The sequence below is a fragment of the Salminus brasiliensis genome, chromosome 19 (genome assembly GCF_030463535.1).
Source record: "Salminus brasiliensis chromosome 19, fSalBra1.hap2, whole genome shotgun sequence".
Taxonomy (NCBI): domain Eukaryota; kingdom Metazoa; phylum Chordata; class Actinopteri; order Characiformes; family Bryconidae; genus Salminus; species Salminus brasiliensis.
Window position 1 is genome coordinate 30,513,218 of NC_132896.1, and position 18,338 is coordinate 30,531,555.

At 41.5% G+C, this 18,338-nt stretch overlaps 2 protein-coding genes across 2 annotated transcripts; both read right to left on the bottom strand.

Moving 5' to 3' along the window:
• Window positions 1-534: 534 nt before the first annotated feature.
• On the bottom strand, window positions 535-3,522 carry ccna2 (cyclin A2). Its single transcript, XM_072663523.1, has 8 exons — window positions 3,292-3,522; window positions 2,491-2,734; window positions 2,297-2,403; window positions 1,749-1,972; window positions 1,461-1,665; window positions 1,268-1,381; window positions 1,025-1,158; window positions 535-938 (listed from the first exon to the last, which is right to left on the bottom strand). Exons 1-8 carry the CDS (start codon window positions 3,514-3,516, stop codon window positions 887-889), a joined length of 1,305 nt encoding a protein of 434 aa, XP_072519624.1. The 5' UTR covers window positions 3,517-3,522; the 3' UTR covers window positions 535-886.
• Window positions 3,523-6,226: 2,704 nt separating this feature from the next.
• bbs7 (Bardet-Biedl syndrome 7) lies at window positions 6,227-14,609 on the bottom strand. Its single transcript, XM_072663218.1, has 19 exons — window positions 14,093-14,609; window positions 13,800-13,865; window positions 12,391-12,453; window positions 12,120-12,295; window positions 11,854-12,040; window positions 11,540-11,612; window positions 11,311-11,427; window positions 10,624-10,754; window positions 10,460-10,544; window positions 10,198-10,300; window positions 9,145-9,337; window positions 8,953-9,027; window positions 8,361-8,426; window positions 7,942-8,081; window positions 7,576-7,740; window positions 7,103-7,212; window positions 6,842-6,945; window positions 6,617-6,740; window positions 6,227-6,532 (listed from the first exon to the last, which is right to left on the bottom strand). Exons 1-19 carry the CDS (start codon window positions 14,126-14,128, stop codon window positions 6,399-6,401), a joined length of 2,148 nt encoding a protein of 715 aa, XP_072519319.1. The 5' UTR covers window positions 14,129-14,609; the 3' UTR covers window positions 6,227-6,398.
• Window positions 14,610-18,338: the final 3,729 nt, after the last annotated feature.

Genomic DNA, 18,338 nt, shown 5'->3' on the forward strand with positions numbered 1-18,338 from the left:
ATTAAATTAGGTTAATGGTCAACAACTGCTTTACAAGCTTTTCCTAAGTTCTGTGATTAGACCAATTTACACCTTAGGTGGACTTAAACCACCCAATAGTAATTGTACAAAATTATGCTAGCAATGCTAAAGTTTACTCAACTTTACCCATCTTTTAAAGGCAAAGGTTCCTCACCCTAGCTGTAGTCACCTGCACATTTCTATTGATTCATATGTGTAAAGAACACAGCACCCACTGTAAAAATGATTGGCATGACAGACTATGAAAAACTGAATGATTGCATAAGAGATTAGTCAAGACTCTACCTTGCCCAGGCATTTATTCCTATTGCAAACCTGGCATCAGCCAACCATTTAAGGAAAATGACTTGGGTACATTTCATGTAATAGCAATGTTGATGCCCTCATCACACCAGCACTCAAACATTAACCATCAACATCATCTAGCATATAAAGAAAGGGTCAGTGCTGAATGTAGCATCACTGCACAAACAGCACAACTCAATTACATTGAGAAATAGTCAGGAGTCAACATTGTAGAAAACCAGTGGCAACTTTTATTAAGATGGCATCTGTGAGGGAAAAAAAATTCTTTACAATCTGTAAAGAGCACCACTGGAGTCAGTTTCATTAAAAAATATGAAAAAAAAGCATCAAAACAGTGCTCGATTACCTCCTGTACAAAATATCTGGGTACATCAAGCATTAAAACCGCAATCCTACAGGACTGCACATAAAAATATACATAAGCTAATCTCACCACAACCTCTACAAAAGGTCATGGTGTCCATTATCGGAGTCAAGGAATTTGTAACATTTTTTAAAACGAAGACAAATTCCTGTTAGAGTCTGCAATCTGGGAGCATATAATACAGGATGGGCGAAGTCAATTCAACATCAACTCTCCTGGGGGTTCAATAAGAGAAACCTCATGGTACCTAGAAGAGAGGAGAAGCCACAGGTCAGAAAGTATTCAGGTGTACAGGAACACAAGCTTATAAAATCATGTGCACTTATAGCTTACTTTGAGCCCTTGTATTTCTCCCTGACTGACTGCTGTGCATGCTGGGCAGCAGCGAGGTAAGTCTGGTGTAGGTCTTGGATACATGGCATAAGGCCTTCGAGTGTGTAGCCCGTCATCTCCACAAGAGCCTTGGACTGAAACACAAGAGCACAGTTTACAGTTAGGTCGGCATAAGGAAGATTACTTGGTAAACAAACTGATGTCAGGAGACAGCTTTTGCATGTATGCATATGAACAACTTACCCATGAACCCCCTGCAACAGTGTAGTTGGCCAGAATAAAGGCTGCAGCAGCTGTTTGAGAAGGAAGGTACTTCAGGAAGGGGTCAGAATCCACCAAACTCAGCTCTCCAAGAAACTGAAATTAAAAAAGGAGGAATTAATAAGATGACCAAGCCTCAAAACAAATGTGTTCCACCACAAATGACTTCACTCACCATTGACAAGCTCTCCACCTTGTTGTCGACACGCTGTCGTAGGAAGTACTGGGTGAGAAACTGGTTGATCGTTGGTGCAGCCAGATCAAAAGACAGCACTTTTAGCACCAGATGCTCCATCCTTAACACTTGTTTCTTCGTGTAGGTGTCATCCGTAATGTAAACGAACTCCGCCACCTCCGGGGGGTAGATCTCCTCGAATTTCCTGCAGGGTAACAGTAAGCACATGAGCAGAGCTGCACACAGGTGGAACACAAGAGAACGGCAGAAGACTTTCAGGAAACTTACGAAGCCAATAGCATAGCTGCAGTGCCGACAAGCTGCAGTTTCCCCCTCAGGACAGACATCGAGGACAGGAAGCGGTCGATGTAGTTCACCGCCAGGTATAGGGTCTCATTCTGAAGCTTGTACTCCTCACCAACCTCCACTAGCCAGTCCACCAGGATGGCACGCATGCTGTTCGTGATGTCCGGCTGCTTCTTCATGTAGCCTGCTTTGGGCCTGCATTTAAGCTGAAGAGAAGATAGTCCTTTATTAGTCCAGCAGTGGGGAAATTCACAGGGAATACTATGTGCAATACCCCCCCCCCCATGTGCAATTAAGAGTTTTTTGCTGTAAATAATGTTGTTTATTGCTTTTTTAATTCTTATTTATATTGTGTATATAGTGTAAATTATTTATCTAAATTTTTGTAACTGAGTGTCTTGCTATCCCTTTCTGCTGTCACACTGAATTTCCCCACTGCGGGACTAATAAAAGGACTCTTAGAAGGACTAGTTATTAAAAACACAACAACCTGACACACGGATTCATATTCAAGAAGGTCTACAGCCTACCTCCATCTCCCTCAGATGTGTGTGAATTTCAGCAGCGTAGTCTGTAACTTCATTTACATTCACCAGCCTCTCCTCACCATCGATTATCGACATGTCCATGGGAGAATCTAAAACAAAAGGTGGCGTTAGAACATCCAATCCACGCCGTTGCAAGAAACATGAGCACTGCATGCAGCAGCTGCCATTTCACATACCATAACTAAGGTCCATAGGCAGGTCGATAGTAGCCAGGGGCTGCCTTAACCGGGTTACTGTGGGGTTTAGTGTTAGCGGGGAGCAGTCCATGGCTGCTTTCCTGGTGCAGACTTGCTTCTTGGAGCAGGCACCATCCGGTTCATCAACGTGGATCTGAAAAGCAGGCTGCTTGACAGTGGGCTTCTCTGCATAGCTCTTGCCATGGTCTTCTGGTCTGCAGGACTGTGCTTGGTGTACATTGGCCTAGAAATGAGAAAAGTCAATCTATTACACCTCCTAGTCAATAAGTAAGGAGTAAACAGAGCAAGACACAGCAGTTAAAGACTGATCAATTAAATTCACACACTTTAAAGGACTATTTGGCTGCAGGGCAAGCTGGCCAGCCAGCACTGAGGCTGCTGAAGCCCAGTGTCAACACACCATGTATTGAGGCGGTAAAATGGCGGTCTGGGACAAGGAGGGAAGATCCTCGGGTATTTAACACATGTCACCGGGCCATCAAGGGTTTAGTAACCAGCTTAGGCAATTCTAGATAGCTAAAGCTCCAAAAAACACCAACTTGCCCCATGAAAGGCAGGTAGCTACACCTAAACAAGTGTGTGTGTGAATGAATGAAGGCCATTCAAGCAGGACAGTGCTAACCACTTAGCCAGCTAGTGGAAGTTGCCCAATATTAGCTATGGAGTTAAATTAGGAGGGAAACAACGTCCCCAGCCCAAAGAAAGAGCTGAAGCTACCCCGGCAAATGTACCCAAGCTAGCTACCCAAGCCGCCCCAGCCAGCCAGCAGCACCGACCGACCTGCTTGGAGCCGCGCAGGGCGGGCTGCCTCCTCGGGTTGTTCTCCAGCACACCCAGCACGGTCCTGCTGGAGGGCCTGGGGTTCACATTCTCCTGGTTCTCCAGCCTGCTCTTGGCGGCAGCAGCGCCACCGCCACCGCCACGCAGAGAGAGCCGGTTCTCCTGGTTCTGGTTCCGGACGGAGGCCGCTTCGCTAGCATCGACCACGCTTCCGTGCGAGGACATTTTCGCAGGGGGGTGAAGGTAGATAAACGCAGCAGCAGCCTGTAGTGAGAAGATTAAAAGGCGACTCGAGGATCAGTTAATTAAAGTAGCGTTACGATCCAGCAGCGGTGCTCCACGACCATTAAAGCCGGGGCAGGGGTGCGTTTACGCGGCTGCGGAGGAGGCGACCTACCGTAGGAGACAGCCGGACAAACGAGAGCGTGCTAGCTTTCTAAATCACCGCGTGCGGCAAACAAACAAATAAACAAACAAACAAACAGCGCGACCCAACAACAGTCCGGAGTGTGAGCTGAGCTACAGAACAAGCGCCATAATCGTGTGTGTGTGTGTGTGTGTGGCCCCGCAGAACACGCTATAACCGGGCTGAGCCGAGGCTGTGTCGGTGCTGTCCGGACCCGCCGCCGCTGCGCTCGGCTTGTTGCTCTCAGTTCAAGTAGCGCGCGACTATTGAATCCGTCCAATCAGGACGCGGCACGGCGCTGCGTCACTGATCTACGGCAAGCGGGAGGGAGGCAGCGCCTGAGCCGTTGAGAAGTCGGGGGAGAGGCTCATTGGCTCAGAGGAAATTTAAAAAGAGAGATGAGGACAATATGGACCTCAGAGGACAAAAGACTACACACAGCCTGCTGCTGGATCTACTTCAAACCCTTAAAAACGGGCAAAAGGCCATTATACTATATTATATTACATTATATTAGATTATAATATAATATAAGAGCTAAAAAAAGATATTAAGATAGTGTAAAAATAAGAGCACCCCAGGACAGAGCCGGACGGCCCTCTTTATGAGTTTGTCCAGTCTCTTATTATCTGTCGTCGGGATGCTACTGCCCCAGCAGACCACTCCATAAAAGATGGCAGATGCTCCCTGCACCCCAAAGGGCCTCAGTCTCCTCGGTAGGCAGAGTCTGCCTGCGAGAGTCTCTGGCCCTTTTTGAAGAGTGCAGCAGTGTTGACTGACCAGTCCAGTTTGTTGTTCAGATGAACACCCAGGTATTTATAAGAGTCCACACTCTCGATGTTCATACCCTGGATGTTCACTGATGGAGGGGGGTGTCTGCACCTGCGGAAATCCACCACCAGTTCTTTGTAATAAGACACACACACACATATGTGCAATTAAGAGTCATTTGCAATAACCTGTAAATAATATTGCTATTGCAATATTTTTTATTCTTATTTATATTGTGTATATAGTGTAAATTTAATTATTTATCTATTTATCTACTTTTTTTTGTTGCTATCCCTTTCCGCTGTGACACTGAGAATTTCCCCACTAATAAAGGACTGTCTTATCTTATGTTATCTTATAAAATAATCCTTTATTTGTCCCACAGTGGAGAAATTCAAGTTTCAAGTTTCAAGTTTATTTGTCATATGCACAACATGTCAGGACATTTATGCATTGAAATGCTTGTGGTGAGGCTCAGGTTGATGCTCTACAGGAGGACAAAACTATATACATACTAAACATATATAATATATATATATATATATATATATATATATATTTAATAAATACTAAATATACACAAAATACAGAATATACAAAGACAGAAGGGATCTGTAGAAATTCTTTGATGTGTACATTTATGAGACAGGTATAGTCTGAGAGAGAGTGGAGCTAAATATAAATATGTATGATTATGTTTATTCCTGTTGTATAAAGTGACTTAGTAATGTTGTCCATAGCAGTGATGTATATAGTATTAATAATAAAGTGTCCGAGTGCAGTGGTGTTGGTAAAGGTTCACATCTTATTCAGGAACCTGATGGCTTCACAATGTCACAAAGGGATAGCAAGACAAGATGCAAAACATAGATAAATTACCAATATATAGACAACATAAAAATACTAGTAAAAACTCTTATTTAAAAACTCATATTTTTGTTTGTTTTTAAGACAATTTTTTTTTCATTATTATTGATTTTCTAAGCCATTTTTGCATGTTCAGTAGTTTTTAGTTATTCACATATAAATTCTATAAAATGTTTATATTAGAAGCGCTTTACACATAGCAAATGTTATTTCCACTAGAATTCTACTAATCTGATCAGGTATGTTTTCATGTCAGATGAAAATATTGGCACAATTTATATATTTTAAAAAGGGAGAAATGTGGATATGGGCAATAGAGGATGGCTTGATGCTGGATCTATCTTAGAGCCTTCTAAATTGACAAGAAGAAAATATTGCAAATTCTGAATGTAGGCTTCTAAGAGAGCTAAATTTACACTGATTATATGTGTAGTACACTGCAACCATGAAGGAGAGGAGAGAGGACATCCACAAATACAGTGGAGTGCACAGTGTTTTCTTCTTATTTAAAAGCCTATTTTAATCTATAAAGCATTAAATGGATAAATCTCTGATTCACTTGTTTATCTGACTCAGAATCAAAACTAAGAAGAGTTCATTTTTTATGCTCCCCACCTGTGGAACAACTTCCATTCATTTATTTATTTATTTTCAGAATTTCTGATGATTTATTTGCTTGCCTCTGTTTAATGTCCAGCTCTGATTCTGAAACATGTACAGCCAAATTGGCCGATGACTGATGACTACACCTTAGTCTACATAAGTTGTGATATCATAATATCCAGATTCCAGATTAAATGAAAGATACAGCTTTTCCCTTTCAGTTTTCACAATTAACATTCTCATACAGGAGGAGGGTGAAACAGCCCTTGACAACACAAACAAAACATATAAGAACTTGAGAAATTTATTACATACAAATATGATCTTACAGGACAATAAGAAAATGACACAGACGACTCGTCACTATTGTAACATGATACAACGTATGTATCTGTTCTACAGCAAATAAATAAGAGGAAACCATTTATAATCTATTTAATCTGATTTTGGCTGTTTTTCTTTAACCATCATTGAAAAAATCCATCAGGGAATTCAAGTCATAGTTGTCTAATATTTCAAGAAGTTGGGAAACCTTAGTTTTGACATTTTGCCCTTTAAATTTGAACTTGTCAATGAAGAGGTCGGTTATCATGCCTGCGAGAAGACAAAAACATGTTAGTTTAAGAGTTATTTTTATTTTTCAAAACAAACTAAACCATATAGTCAAAACACACTTACCATACAGTCTTTCCAGATGGGCAGGCTGCTTCTTGTATTCTTCTAAAAGACGACCAGAATCGTCAAGTATATTGCGATACTCTGGAATCAGGAAATCTGCATTCCCTTCATGCACCTGCAGCTCCTGTACATCAAACACACACACACAAACAATAGAGTACATAAAGTCAAATACGTTACAAATAAGCAGCTTTGGTTGATTCATAACTCCACATTGCAGGTTACCTTTAAAGCATCAATAAGTTGAACCTTCTTGGCCAACAAGAGCTGATACTCAAGCTTGGGGTGAATCATCTTCAGGGTGTGGCTTACAGAATCTTCATTCACTTCTGAAGCAGTGCCAATAAAACAAGGTCAGCGCAGCATATTAATAGAAAACAATATATAAAACATTACTATATACTGTATACTTAGTTACTGTATATGGTAAATTCCCTAATCTGGAACAGATCCATTCAGGGCCTTGTTGTGTAAGTGGAAACTCACCATAGGAAATGTTCAGGTTGATTTTGCGCTTGGTGGCCTCCTTAGAGAGAACATCCTTCAGTATGGATATAGTTGAAATATTATCTGATTTAAAGTTGCCTTCACCTTTACTGAGGACAAAAACACACACAATAAATATTAGTTACAGTACATGCAGTTCTTCTACCAGGGCATCTACTGTATGTTAGAATTACACAAGTATAACAATGCATCCATGCTGTTGAGTTGTACTGTTATAACTGATCTCTGTTTGACCATAATAAACCCTATGAATACATTCAGGTTCATCATCTATACCCCAATACTATGTACGCACAGTAGTTCCTGAGTCATATTTAAATGCTTCACATCATGCATCATCACATGATTATATCCCTAATCATTTATGTGTACACCTCCCACCTTCCACTGCATTTCATATCTTTACTGAGAACTTGTACTTCTTCAACTAAGGCGTTCTTTACTGGCCTCACCAGTAGCTGGCCTCAAGCTGCGTTCCCAGAAAAGTGTTCTGAAAGTAGAAGGTGATGTTTTCTCCCGCTGGGGTTTTCTCTGGCACCTCAGGCAAACAGAACACGACCCACGAGTGGATCTCTGCAAAGCTGAACTGGCCCACCAGCCGCAGAGTGTTCATAGGCCTGTAGAGAGATTAGAGAAAGCAGAAGGCAGAGAGAGGTCAGGAAAAGCAATTATTTGGCACTAACAGCAGAATAAATACAGAGGCATGTGTGCGCCATCATTTCGTCAGCACTGTATTCGTACTGGCAATATAAACAGCTTTTAAAATGGTTGTTTGCACAGTACTGTACTGCTCTGTGGTAACTGCATGTGATGCCCACCTGTCCTGATCAATGCTGTGAGTCCTTTGGTGGAGGGAGAGTGGTTTGATCTGGTATTGTCGCACCTGGCAGGTTTTGGGCTGCAGACGTGGAGTTACGTAGGCCTGTAGTGTGCCATACTGACCCTCGATTGACCTCACCTGGAAATCAATGGATATAAATATTGTGAATTTCCCCACTGCGGGACTAATAAAGGACTATCTTATCTTATCTTAAATAACTGAACACAGATGAAGGAATCCTCTTTCAGTTGCCAGTATGTGAGTCCTAAAACCACTTTTCAAATGCACTGTACACTACAATTGGGAAATGTTATGGTATTGTGAGCTGGTAACGGCACATTTTGTTTCTGCTGACACAATATTTTAATAGAAATTTCAATAGAAAATCATTTTTGACAGTCAGTCAATATCAGTTACCTTAAGTTCCAGCCTTGTGGTGTTAGCCTGGCATCTGTAGGTGGCAAGCAGGAAATTTCCATTTGGCTATGGAGGAAAAAAAAAGTGTATAAACAGACTGTAACTGTAAACACACAATAGGTCCATGTTATTTAAATGGAAAATCCTGGACTTAGAGTGGTTCAGCAGGCTAATGCGCTACCACTATGGCCCGGGGGTCGCTAGTTTGAATCCCGAGCCATGCTGCTTTACCATCACAGCCTCAGAGTCTGAGAGAGCACAATTGGCCGAGCTTTCCCCCTTCATTACTCTTAAACAATGTTGGCCAGGCCAGGCTTCTGTTAGCTGGTCCTGTGAAGCTGTGGGACCGGGGTCTGCCAACAGCTGCCCACCTCCAGCTAAAAAAAGAGGCTGGTTTTTGCATGTATCAGAGGATTCCTAGATTCTTACTAGTGTTGGGAGCATTGCTAGTGCTAGGGGGAGCTATGTACGGGTGGATTAATTGGCAGTAAGAAACATGGAGAAAAAGTGAAGAATTGAATAGACAAAAAAAATGGCAGCCCTGTTTGTTTTGTGGTGCAGCATAAATGAAGACGATATGGTGGCGTTTTACCTCTGAATCACATTCGCTGAAGCTGACCACAGCTGAGTTCTTGTCCACATCTAGGAGGTCTATAGGAACATCACTCTGTTCAACAACATGCATAAAGATATATTATTTAATTGAATCCATTAAAAGATGAATGAGCAAATTTCTGAGATATTTCAAGTTCAGTTAAACTCCTGACCACATGAGAGTGCTGACCTGTAGGAGCAGGTTGTCAATGGCAGTCTGCACTTCCAGTGTGAGACTGTAGCTGGCGTCATCCTGGCACAGGGTGAATCTGTCATTGATGCTGAAGACGGGCACAGCGGACACGGCTGTGCTGGACTGAGAGCTCTGCTGATACTTCTCCCGACCCTGCATGACCTTCACCTGTAGCTGCTCCAACTCCGCCCTGCAAACAACAACAACAAACAACACAACACCAGAGAGTAATCAAATTTAAATAATTTAAGTAAATCAACTTTAGAATGTAAGAATTATTGTATGATTTATTATTTGATTATTAATCAAATAATGTGTACATATATTGTGATGATACTGATTATTCTATGTTCCTATAATACTATTCAGTAAAGAATACATTATTACATTGTTACAAGCCAAATATACACAATATGACCAAATGTTGTAGCATTCAGCTACTTTACGTTGCACCCATTGGTGACTAATGCCATGCGTGGGCCACAGGGGTATAAAGTCCACAGCATTGAGCTGTGGAGCAGTGGAACTGTGTTCTCTGGAATGATGGTGCTCAATTCAATAGTTTTAGGATGAGTTGGGGAGTCAGGATGAGGTGGGGTTGTGATCATCCAACATCCTGACCTCATATACACTACTGTCGCTACATGCAATGCAATCCTCATGGCAATGCTCCAAAATCTAGTAGAAAGCCTTCCCTGGAGAGTAGAGACACCCCAACAAAAGCAGGATCAACTCTTGATATCAGAAGAAACAATAAAATGAGCAGGTGTCCCAGCACTTTTGTCCACATGGTGTACTTATATGCCTATGTATAATACAGGAGTGATTTAGATCTCCAGTATTCCCTAGCATGGGCTTGTATATGAATAAACTGAAACTCTATAGAGAACCAGAGGTCAGTTTTATGTAAATAATCACTACCATGTGTTGCTGAATGTGTAACATTTTAATAACAGAGATCCCCCTTAAAAGCACCTGCTGTTTGAATCATTCATAAATGAAAAGCACTGCATATGTGTTGTGTTAGGCATTACGCGTGTTACTCTGTACCTTAGCGTGGCCACCTTGGCCTGGGTTTCTCGGCTCATCTTCACCTCGTCCCCTGGCCCCGCCTCCATCTGTTGTGGCTCTGTTGTGAGGCCTGACACCCAACCTAGCGACGTTGCAACCAGAAAAGGAGGTTAGAAGTTAAGGTCTTGGCTAAATTATCTTAAAACGCTGACAGAAACTGAGTAACATAGATGGCACAATGTAAAGCTCAGCTCAGCATACCCATTTGTGCAGCTCTAAGCTATACACATCAGTCTCTGACCTGTGTAGGTCGTTGTTAGAACTTCTTCATATGACTCCTTTCCCACGCACCCCCCCTGGATTGATGTGACACTTTCAGACAAAACCTTTTGAACACAGAATATCACAGATTAGTGAGCAAACAACATTCAGCACCTATTCTGCAGATTTAGTCGTCACACATACATTCTCGAAACGTAGTGTGGGTTCGTTGGAGCTGTCCAATCCATAGACCTCAACTGTCCCATCATCCCTGCCCACCAGGATGTCTTTCACACCATCACCCAGAATGTCAAACGTATCGATGCACAGCACCCCTTGGGAAGAGAATGAGACACAAACAGTTCTTATAATTTTGAATCTACAGTATCTGCCCATCATTTCACTATATATCCAAATGTTTGTGGACACTCCTTCTAATGAATGCATTCAGCTACTTTAAGTTGCACCCATTGCTGACACAGATGTGCAAATGTGCAAACACAGCCTGTCTAGTCCACGTACAGAAGTATTACCAATAAAATAGGAGAAGTAAAAAGCCCCCAGCACTGAGCTGTGGAGCAGTGGAACTGTGTTCTCTTGAATGATGGTGGGTGCTCCATCCATCCGTTTGAGATGAGGTGGAGTGGAGATCATCCAACATCCTGACCTCACAAACACTCTTGTCGCTGAATGCAATGAAATCCTCACAGCAATTCGCCTACAAAATCTAGCAGAAAGCTCTCTTCCTTGGACAGAGATAGTTACTCCAACAGAAAGAGGCTAATCTCTTTTTAATATCATTGATGTTGGTAGAAAGAATAAATGAGCAGGTGTCCAAATACTTTTGTTCATACACTATAGTTGCCCCTACTACACAAGATCATTCCATACCTCCTTTTTTCTTCTCATTGTCCACCTCCCATTTAGAGACAGGAGCCGAACTGGTTAACTGGATGAGACCCAGTTTTCCATCCGCCGTTCCATAAAGCACCTCCTCTCCATTCTTACCTACACATGAAGAAGACACATACAGACAACCACAGACACACGCAGACTCATATTTACATATTTCCATTCTGTTTTTAACTGTTCTGCTTCAGAGATAGACTTCAGTGCTTACCTCCATCTCTGTTGTGAAGCTCCAGAACAGATGGAGGTCCAGGAACTTCTACATCATATAACAGCTCAGAGCCCTTTAGGAAATAAGAATGTGGAATAAATGACCATACTGGGCTAAAGGACCTGAGGCGTTTACTAATATATTCTGAGTGAATGATAAGGGTTGACCTAGGACAAAAACATGGAGACACCTGGAATAACAGTCAGCATGGTCTCATTCACATGATACTAATTGGCTTTTACTATCTTTTAATGATCACTTTCACTGTTAACTGTAAAATAATAGGCAGACAAGGAAAAATTCAGCACATTCACCTGTAATACACGCAGTACTCTGTCCTGACAGGCCAGTACAGGCACAGTGCGCCCCACTGTTTCCACAGGTAAACAAACTATATCATTGATCTTGTCTCCTGACAGGTAATAGTCCTGGTCTTTGCAGTCACAGTAGTGGTTGTAGATGTAGCTGGCACAAACGAAAAGGTCAGCCCCAGAAACATGCCTGCCAAGAACATTCAAATATTAATGCTTCATATGAACCCATGTCAGACACAGCATAGGATAAAGAAATACCAACTCACATGGCGTTGATGCTCTCAGTCAGATTGGCCTCAAAGGAGAGGAACTGTTTGCCCTTTTTGGTGAAGCCCCTGACCTCAGAGCCAGAACACACAAAGATCTTCTCCTGCGGGGTGCCCAAAGCACCTCCCAGCTCCAGCCTGGAGATCTTCTGCCCTGGAAGACTTTTGAACACAGGCTGGGCAAATAAAAAAACAGACAGGTTGTTCTTATTAATTTCCACTGGGTGCAGAGATGAATTATTATCAAATTTATAACAATTTAAATACGCACAACAGCCTCTCCTTTTTTCATCCCAAAACAGTTCACTACACCATCGTGGTCTGCAACAGCAACCTGAATGAATAAATACAGACAAAAAAACACAGCACTTAATAAAAAAACTCTAGTTAAAGCAACATTATGTAGCAAGTTTACCTTAAAATCGCAGCTTCAGACCTCTCTCCAGAACTGTGTGGGTTAACACTACTTAATCCGAGTCATATTTGTGCAGAATCCTGTAGAATTACTCTACCACACTCTTCTGTCAGTTTACATAGTCAACAAACGCATGTGTACAGCTGCCCATGAGGGGCCGCCCAAAGCTTGATTTGTATTTACAACAGTGGAGTAAAAGTGAATTACATTCTGCAACTGCAGGGGGAGCCCAGGAGCAAAAAAACCCAACAATTTATACATTATGCTGCTTTAAGAATGTGCGACTGATCATATTCTAATACATACGTTTAGGTTGAGGTGCAATGAAAGTCAAAATAATGAACTACTTGTGTAACTCCAACCAATCAAACACATTTGAGATGAGGAGATATTAGCGGTTAGAGCGCCGGGATATTGATAACAGGGTTGTGGGTTCGATTCCCGGGCTCGGCAACCTGCCACTGTTGGGCCCTTGAGCAAGGCCCTTTACCCTCTCTGCTCCCCGGGCGCTGGAGTTGGCTGCCCACCGCTCTGGGTGTGTGTGTGTGTACTCACTGCCCCTAACACATGTGTGTGTGTGAGTGTGTGTTCACTACCAGATGGGTTAAATTCGGAGGACACATTTCTCTGTACAGTCCACACTGTACAGTGACGAATACGTGCACCTTTACCTTTGTAAGCAAGCAAGCAAACAAACTAAATTAATAAATAAGCAGGAGAATGGGCATGTCTTTTGCCTCAAAAATATAGTCTGTCCAATAAGGCCAAAGACATTCATTTTATTATATATTATATATTTCATGTTATTTTTTATTTTATTATTTATTTTATGGTGGTTGGTGTGGTGCAACAGATAAAACCACTAGCTGCCAGTGAGCTATTACACCATGTTGGAGACCAGGGTTCGATTCCCAGTCTGGGTGCGCTACACCAATAAGAGTCCTTGGGAAAGACTCCAACTAACACTGCATTGGCCCTCCTCTGTAATATGAGTAACCATGGAAGTCGCTCTGGATAAGAGCGTCAGCTAAATGCTGTAAATGTAAATGTAAATTTTATGGTTCAAAAATGTGCTTTAGCTTTTGAAACTCATTTCTTAAAAGCTTATTTCTCCACATTTTCTCTCCACATTTGCCCATCTGAATTGTTTGGTCTGATTGTGTATGTGCATGTATGGGTGAGACGGTGTCTGGCCAATCGACTACATTTAAAGTAAGGGGAAAATGCGTATATTGGATTTTTAGTGGACCTTTTTTAGAAATCACCTTTTGTGTTGCTTTTCGTCCCACTGCAGGCAAGAGTCTCATCGTTTTCTGAGATGTTACTCCAACCTAGGAAGACAAAGAAAGAAAACAAACTCCTGCTCATCTGTGTCAGCAACATGCTTCTCAGTTTCCTCCAGGATGGCTGGTTGTGTGGCCTGCAGATGAACCAAACCTACACTCTCACAGCACAGCAGTGCAATACACATGTACACATACAGGCAGCCAACAGCACTTTGGAGTTAGTTAGTAGTTTCTACAGTCCCTGGTTTGGAGTATCAGGAGAAGCTCCTTACCTGAAGGTAATCAACATGGTTTAAGCTAAGCTCCATCGTCTCTTTTTGTCTTGATCACAGGTGGATATGTCGATGTAGCACTAGATCACAGTGTCTCAGTCACTGAGAGCTGCTGCTGTGTGCTGATAGACAGCAATGTCATGTATAGCTAATGTAGCTATGTTTCCCCACTTGTTTCTTGCAGGTTTAATCGTGGTCAGATGGAGAATGAAGGCATGGTCTCAGTGAGTGGATTAACTCCGGGATTAAGTGCTGCTGCTTTTAACTGGAAGGCTAACTAGTTAGCTTAGCATGCTAGCTAGCTACTAAAACAGGCTTCTCCCTCGTAGCAGCTAGTACTTATTGATCTGGACGGACGTAAACAAGCTGACATTTGCCTATAATATATATAATACCCCAAAGCTGCAAATCAGAAGAGCAGATAAACCTGCCGAATATGTAAACAAACATCTAGCAAAGCTAGCAAACTGCTAGTGTCCTCGGACGCGCCATGTTTGGAGTCTCTGACGCATCCCGGGTTTCCATGGAGATGTGTTAACGCGCGCTCTTCTATAAACAAGCAATCAATTAAATATATTAATCAATATTAAGCAGGAGAATGACGTGTTTTTTGCCTCAGAAATATAGTCCGTCCAATAAGACAAAGTTAAAATATTAATAAAAATTTTTTGTGACTTTTATCATTTAAAAACGTGTGCTTTTGAAGCTCTGTTGATTAAACGTTTATTTTATTCTTATTTATAAACGTTAATTTTGATGTTTAATAGCTGTTAAGTTGTTTATCTGAACTGTATGAAGCCTCTAAAATATTAAGATAGGAAAATAATATGAAAATAGTAATATTTAGCATAATTTACATGTATTCGTTCCTTTAATTTAATTTAATTTAATTTAATTTAAAACGTTCCCTCAGTTTAGAAATGACGGTTAGTTATAATTATTATTTGTTAAATTAAATTAATGATTTATTAAATTGTGGGATCAGATTGTTAAATTGAAGGAATTATTTATTAGATTATTATTGAGAGGACCATTTAAGTTTCTAAATATTTTTTTTCTAGGGAAATCCAGGAAAGAATTTATTAAATTAAGGAAATAATTTAGGAAATTATGTATTAAATTAAAAGAACAATTTATTAAATTGAGGGAATTATTTATTTAATTAAATAAATGATTTATACAATTCAGAAAATTATTTAAGTTTATAAATATTATTTGTCTGCTTAGATACTTAGAGGCTAGAGGCTTTCTAGGAACTGTTCAGCCTGCTATACTCGTCTGTCTAAGAATCAATTCTTTCAGGTGAGTTAATATGACAGTGACTCTTATTCTGTAAAAGAACAACAAATTCTGAATTTCACTTCTCAAATGCAAAAGTCTCATAAACATAGTAAAAGCAGTAAATTTCTGATGCATAACCTTCTTGTTATTGACTGGCCTTTTCTCCATGGGTGTGTTCTAACGTTGCTTTGTCATGCTTAACATGGATATCTTTTCACCTGCTGAGATGTTCTGAATAAATGGGATTATGTCATGTTCTGTATTTGGGAATACGTCTGCATAATGAAAAATAAAAATAAAAGCGGTGTGATAATGATATTATTAAGGATGCTGTGCATTAGGGAATATGCACAATTTATTAAAACCAATGTAAGCTTATGCTAAACAGGTTTTCTGATTTTTTTATGGGCTTATTTATCCTAATTATAAGCAAATGCATGCAACAGGGTGCACAAAGCCTTCATCATCATGCAGCTTAGCATCAATATGGATAAAAGGGTAAAAGCCTTCATCTGGTCTTGATGATGCCGAGAACATTTTGTCAGTTTTTCTTATTGCATGAAACTCATGCATGACGAGGACAGTCAAACAGACACGGTGGTTCTCTAATAAAGCACTAGATAGACATTTTGATATTCATTATCTTCTCCCTCTGCTGAGTTGAGACTTGATCTGTTTGAGAATGAACATGTGCATGCATGTGTGTGTGTGTCTGTGTGTGTGCGTGTGCGCGCACACTTTCCTCGGCTCATAAGTCAGGGCAATGAATGTCCTTCAGCACTAGGGGAGGGGTCAACACTCGGTAGACGCAGAGAGAGGTTTGGAAAGGCAGCCTCATTCTGCCAGCAACAGAGGACACTACAAGACCTTCCTCCTCACAAGGAGACGTGAGGACAAAGGAGATGTGAGGACAAAGGAGAAATGAGGACAAAGGAGGAGGTCTAGTCCTAGATTCAAAAACCTAGGATGCTACATCTCAAGCCAAAACATCTCCCTGGGTTGGGACCCCCCTGAAAAACCAGGGCTGTTGCGTTCAAGTCTCTGACAACTGATGCCTGCCCCGAGGAGGTTCCTGGTGGCTTCCACCTCCATGCCTCTTGCAGTGGGATGGGGCTGGAATGTGAGTGTGTATCTGGGGATCCTCACGCTCCTGCTGCTGCTGATGGGGCTCCTGCTGTGGATGTTGCTCAAGCAGCTGAGGAACTCTGTGGGCAACGGCGCTCTGCACCCCAGCCGGTCTTTCAGAGGGCCACACTTCGGATCCTGCAGGGGTCATGATTTCTGAGAAAGAGAGATGTATGGAAAGCCATGGATTGCTATTATTACTGGACGAAACAGGGCTCTGCAGTACTCTTTAATAACTGTCAACTGAATGCATAGAGAGGACTGGCGTACACGTTCAGTGTGGGCAAGCAACTTTTTGAGGGTAGCTTAAAAACGGAGGGAAACTGCATGTTAATATTCTTAAATGAAACACTCCTAAAACTACTGGGCTTTTTTCAGGGCCCAAAAAGCTGGACTGAGGCTGTGGGATGATTTTGCTGGGTTATTTCTACAGGACTTCCAAAAGTGCTTCACTGTTCACTCAGAAAATACCCTTCGATCCTGAAGATCCCTCTAAGCTTAGATGCTACTAAATACAGAAGTCAATATGGAGACCCCAATACTCTACACTACACTTCGCCCAACTTCTCTCGAAAGAGGAGGGTCTTCAGTCAACATTTGAAGACAGCGAGCGCTGGACTCTGCTGTTCAGACACCCAGGCGAAGTTCGTTCCACCACTTCAGTGCAGGACAGAAAAAAGCCTGGACGCTTGTCCATTGGATCTTAAAGGATGGCGGGTCAGGCCGAGCCGTACTTGAAGCTGGAAGGCCTCTTGGTACTGAAGCAGCTTTATGTGTTCACAGTTTTACTGAAAAGGTCAATGTAGTTGTATCTAATTAATTCAGTGGACATTAGCTAATGTTAGTTGGCTAACATTAGTCTACCGGCTGAGTTGCTTAGCTAGCCAGCTGACCAAGCAAAAATAGTACGTAGAGTCCTTACACTTAATATTGCTATTTTCTCCTAATATTTGACGCATCAGTCTAGATAAGATACTGTTTCGACTGCTAAACGTTTAATGTGATGTTTTTCATGTGTGGCTGCAAAAATGTATTTTCTAACTTTTGCCCCCTTTTTCTACAGGCTGTAACAAATATTCCAGTCTTCAAGCTGAGAAGGAGCATAAAGATCTGATTTTAATTGAACAGTGTGTCATTATTGAACATGACTTGTAATGTAGCTTACTTTATTAAGAATATGATATTTAATGTTAAACTGAAAAATTAGTGAACAAAATATTTGACTTGTGTTCGCACGTGATCAGGTGCTTTTTACATATCTGTGACTTTCAGAATAAGATGTTTGGAATGTAATTCATACTAGAGCCCTAATAATCATGCTAATAACCATGCTAATAACCATGCTAATAACCATGTACAATAAAACGCAAGCCGCGAAGCTGGTGCATTACTCTCTGGTTGTTCTTTTCCTTCACTAAAGTGCATGGTCTTCCCTCTAGTGTGTGCAGTCCTCCAGATCTTGTAGTCTACGACAGCAAAGAAGCATCTAAACTTGATTTCTTACTGTCTAATTGAGTCAAAGAGGCCGGAATATCATTCATGTCAAAGGCAGATGTTCCTGGAAAAGGGATCAATGGATGTCTGTGCCAGGAGGTCAGTGAGATTAATGAATCATAATGTGTCCATGCTTCAGGGCCTGAGCCATACACATTCAACAAGGAGCTCCTTTCACCTTTGGAACACGTCATTAAATAGTCCTCACACAATCAGAGCTATGACCCGCTAGCAGCTCATTTGGGCTCTACTTTCATGCGAGGTGCAATTTCACGACCTAGAAGGTGTGGTGAGGTGAGGCCCGCAGGCTCTGTACAATGACAATTCACAGAAAAGTCAATAACAT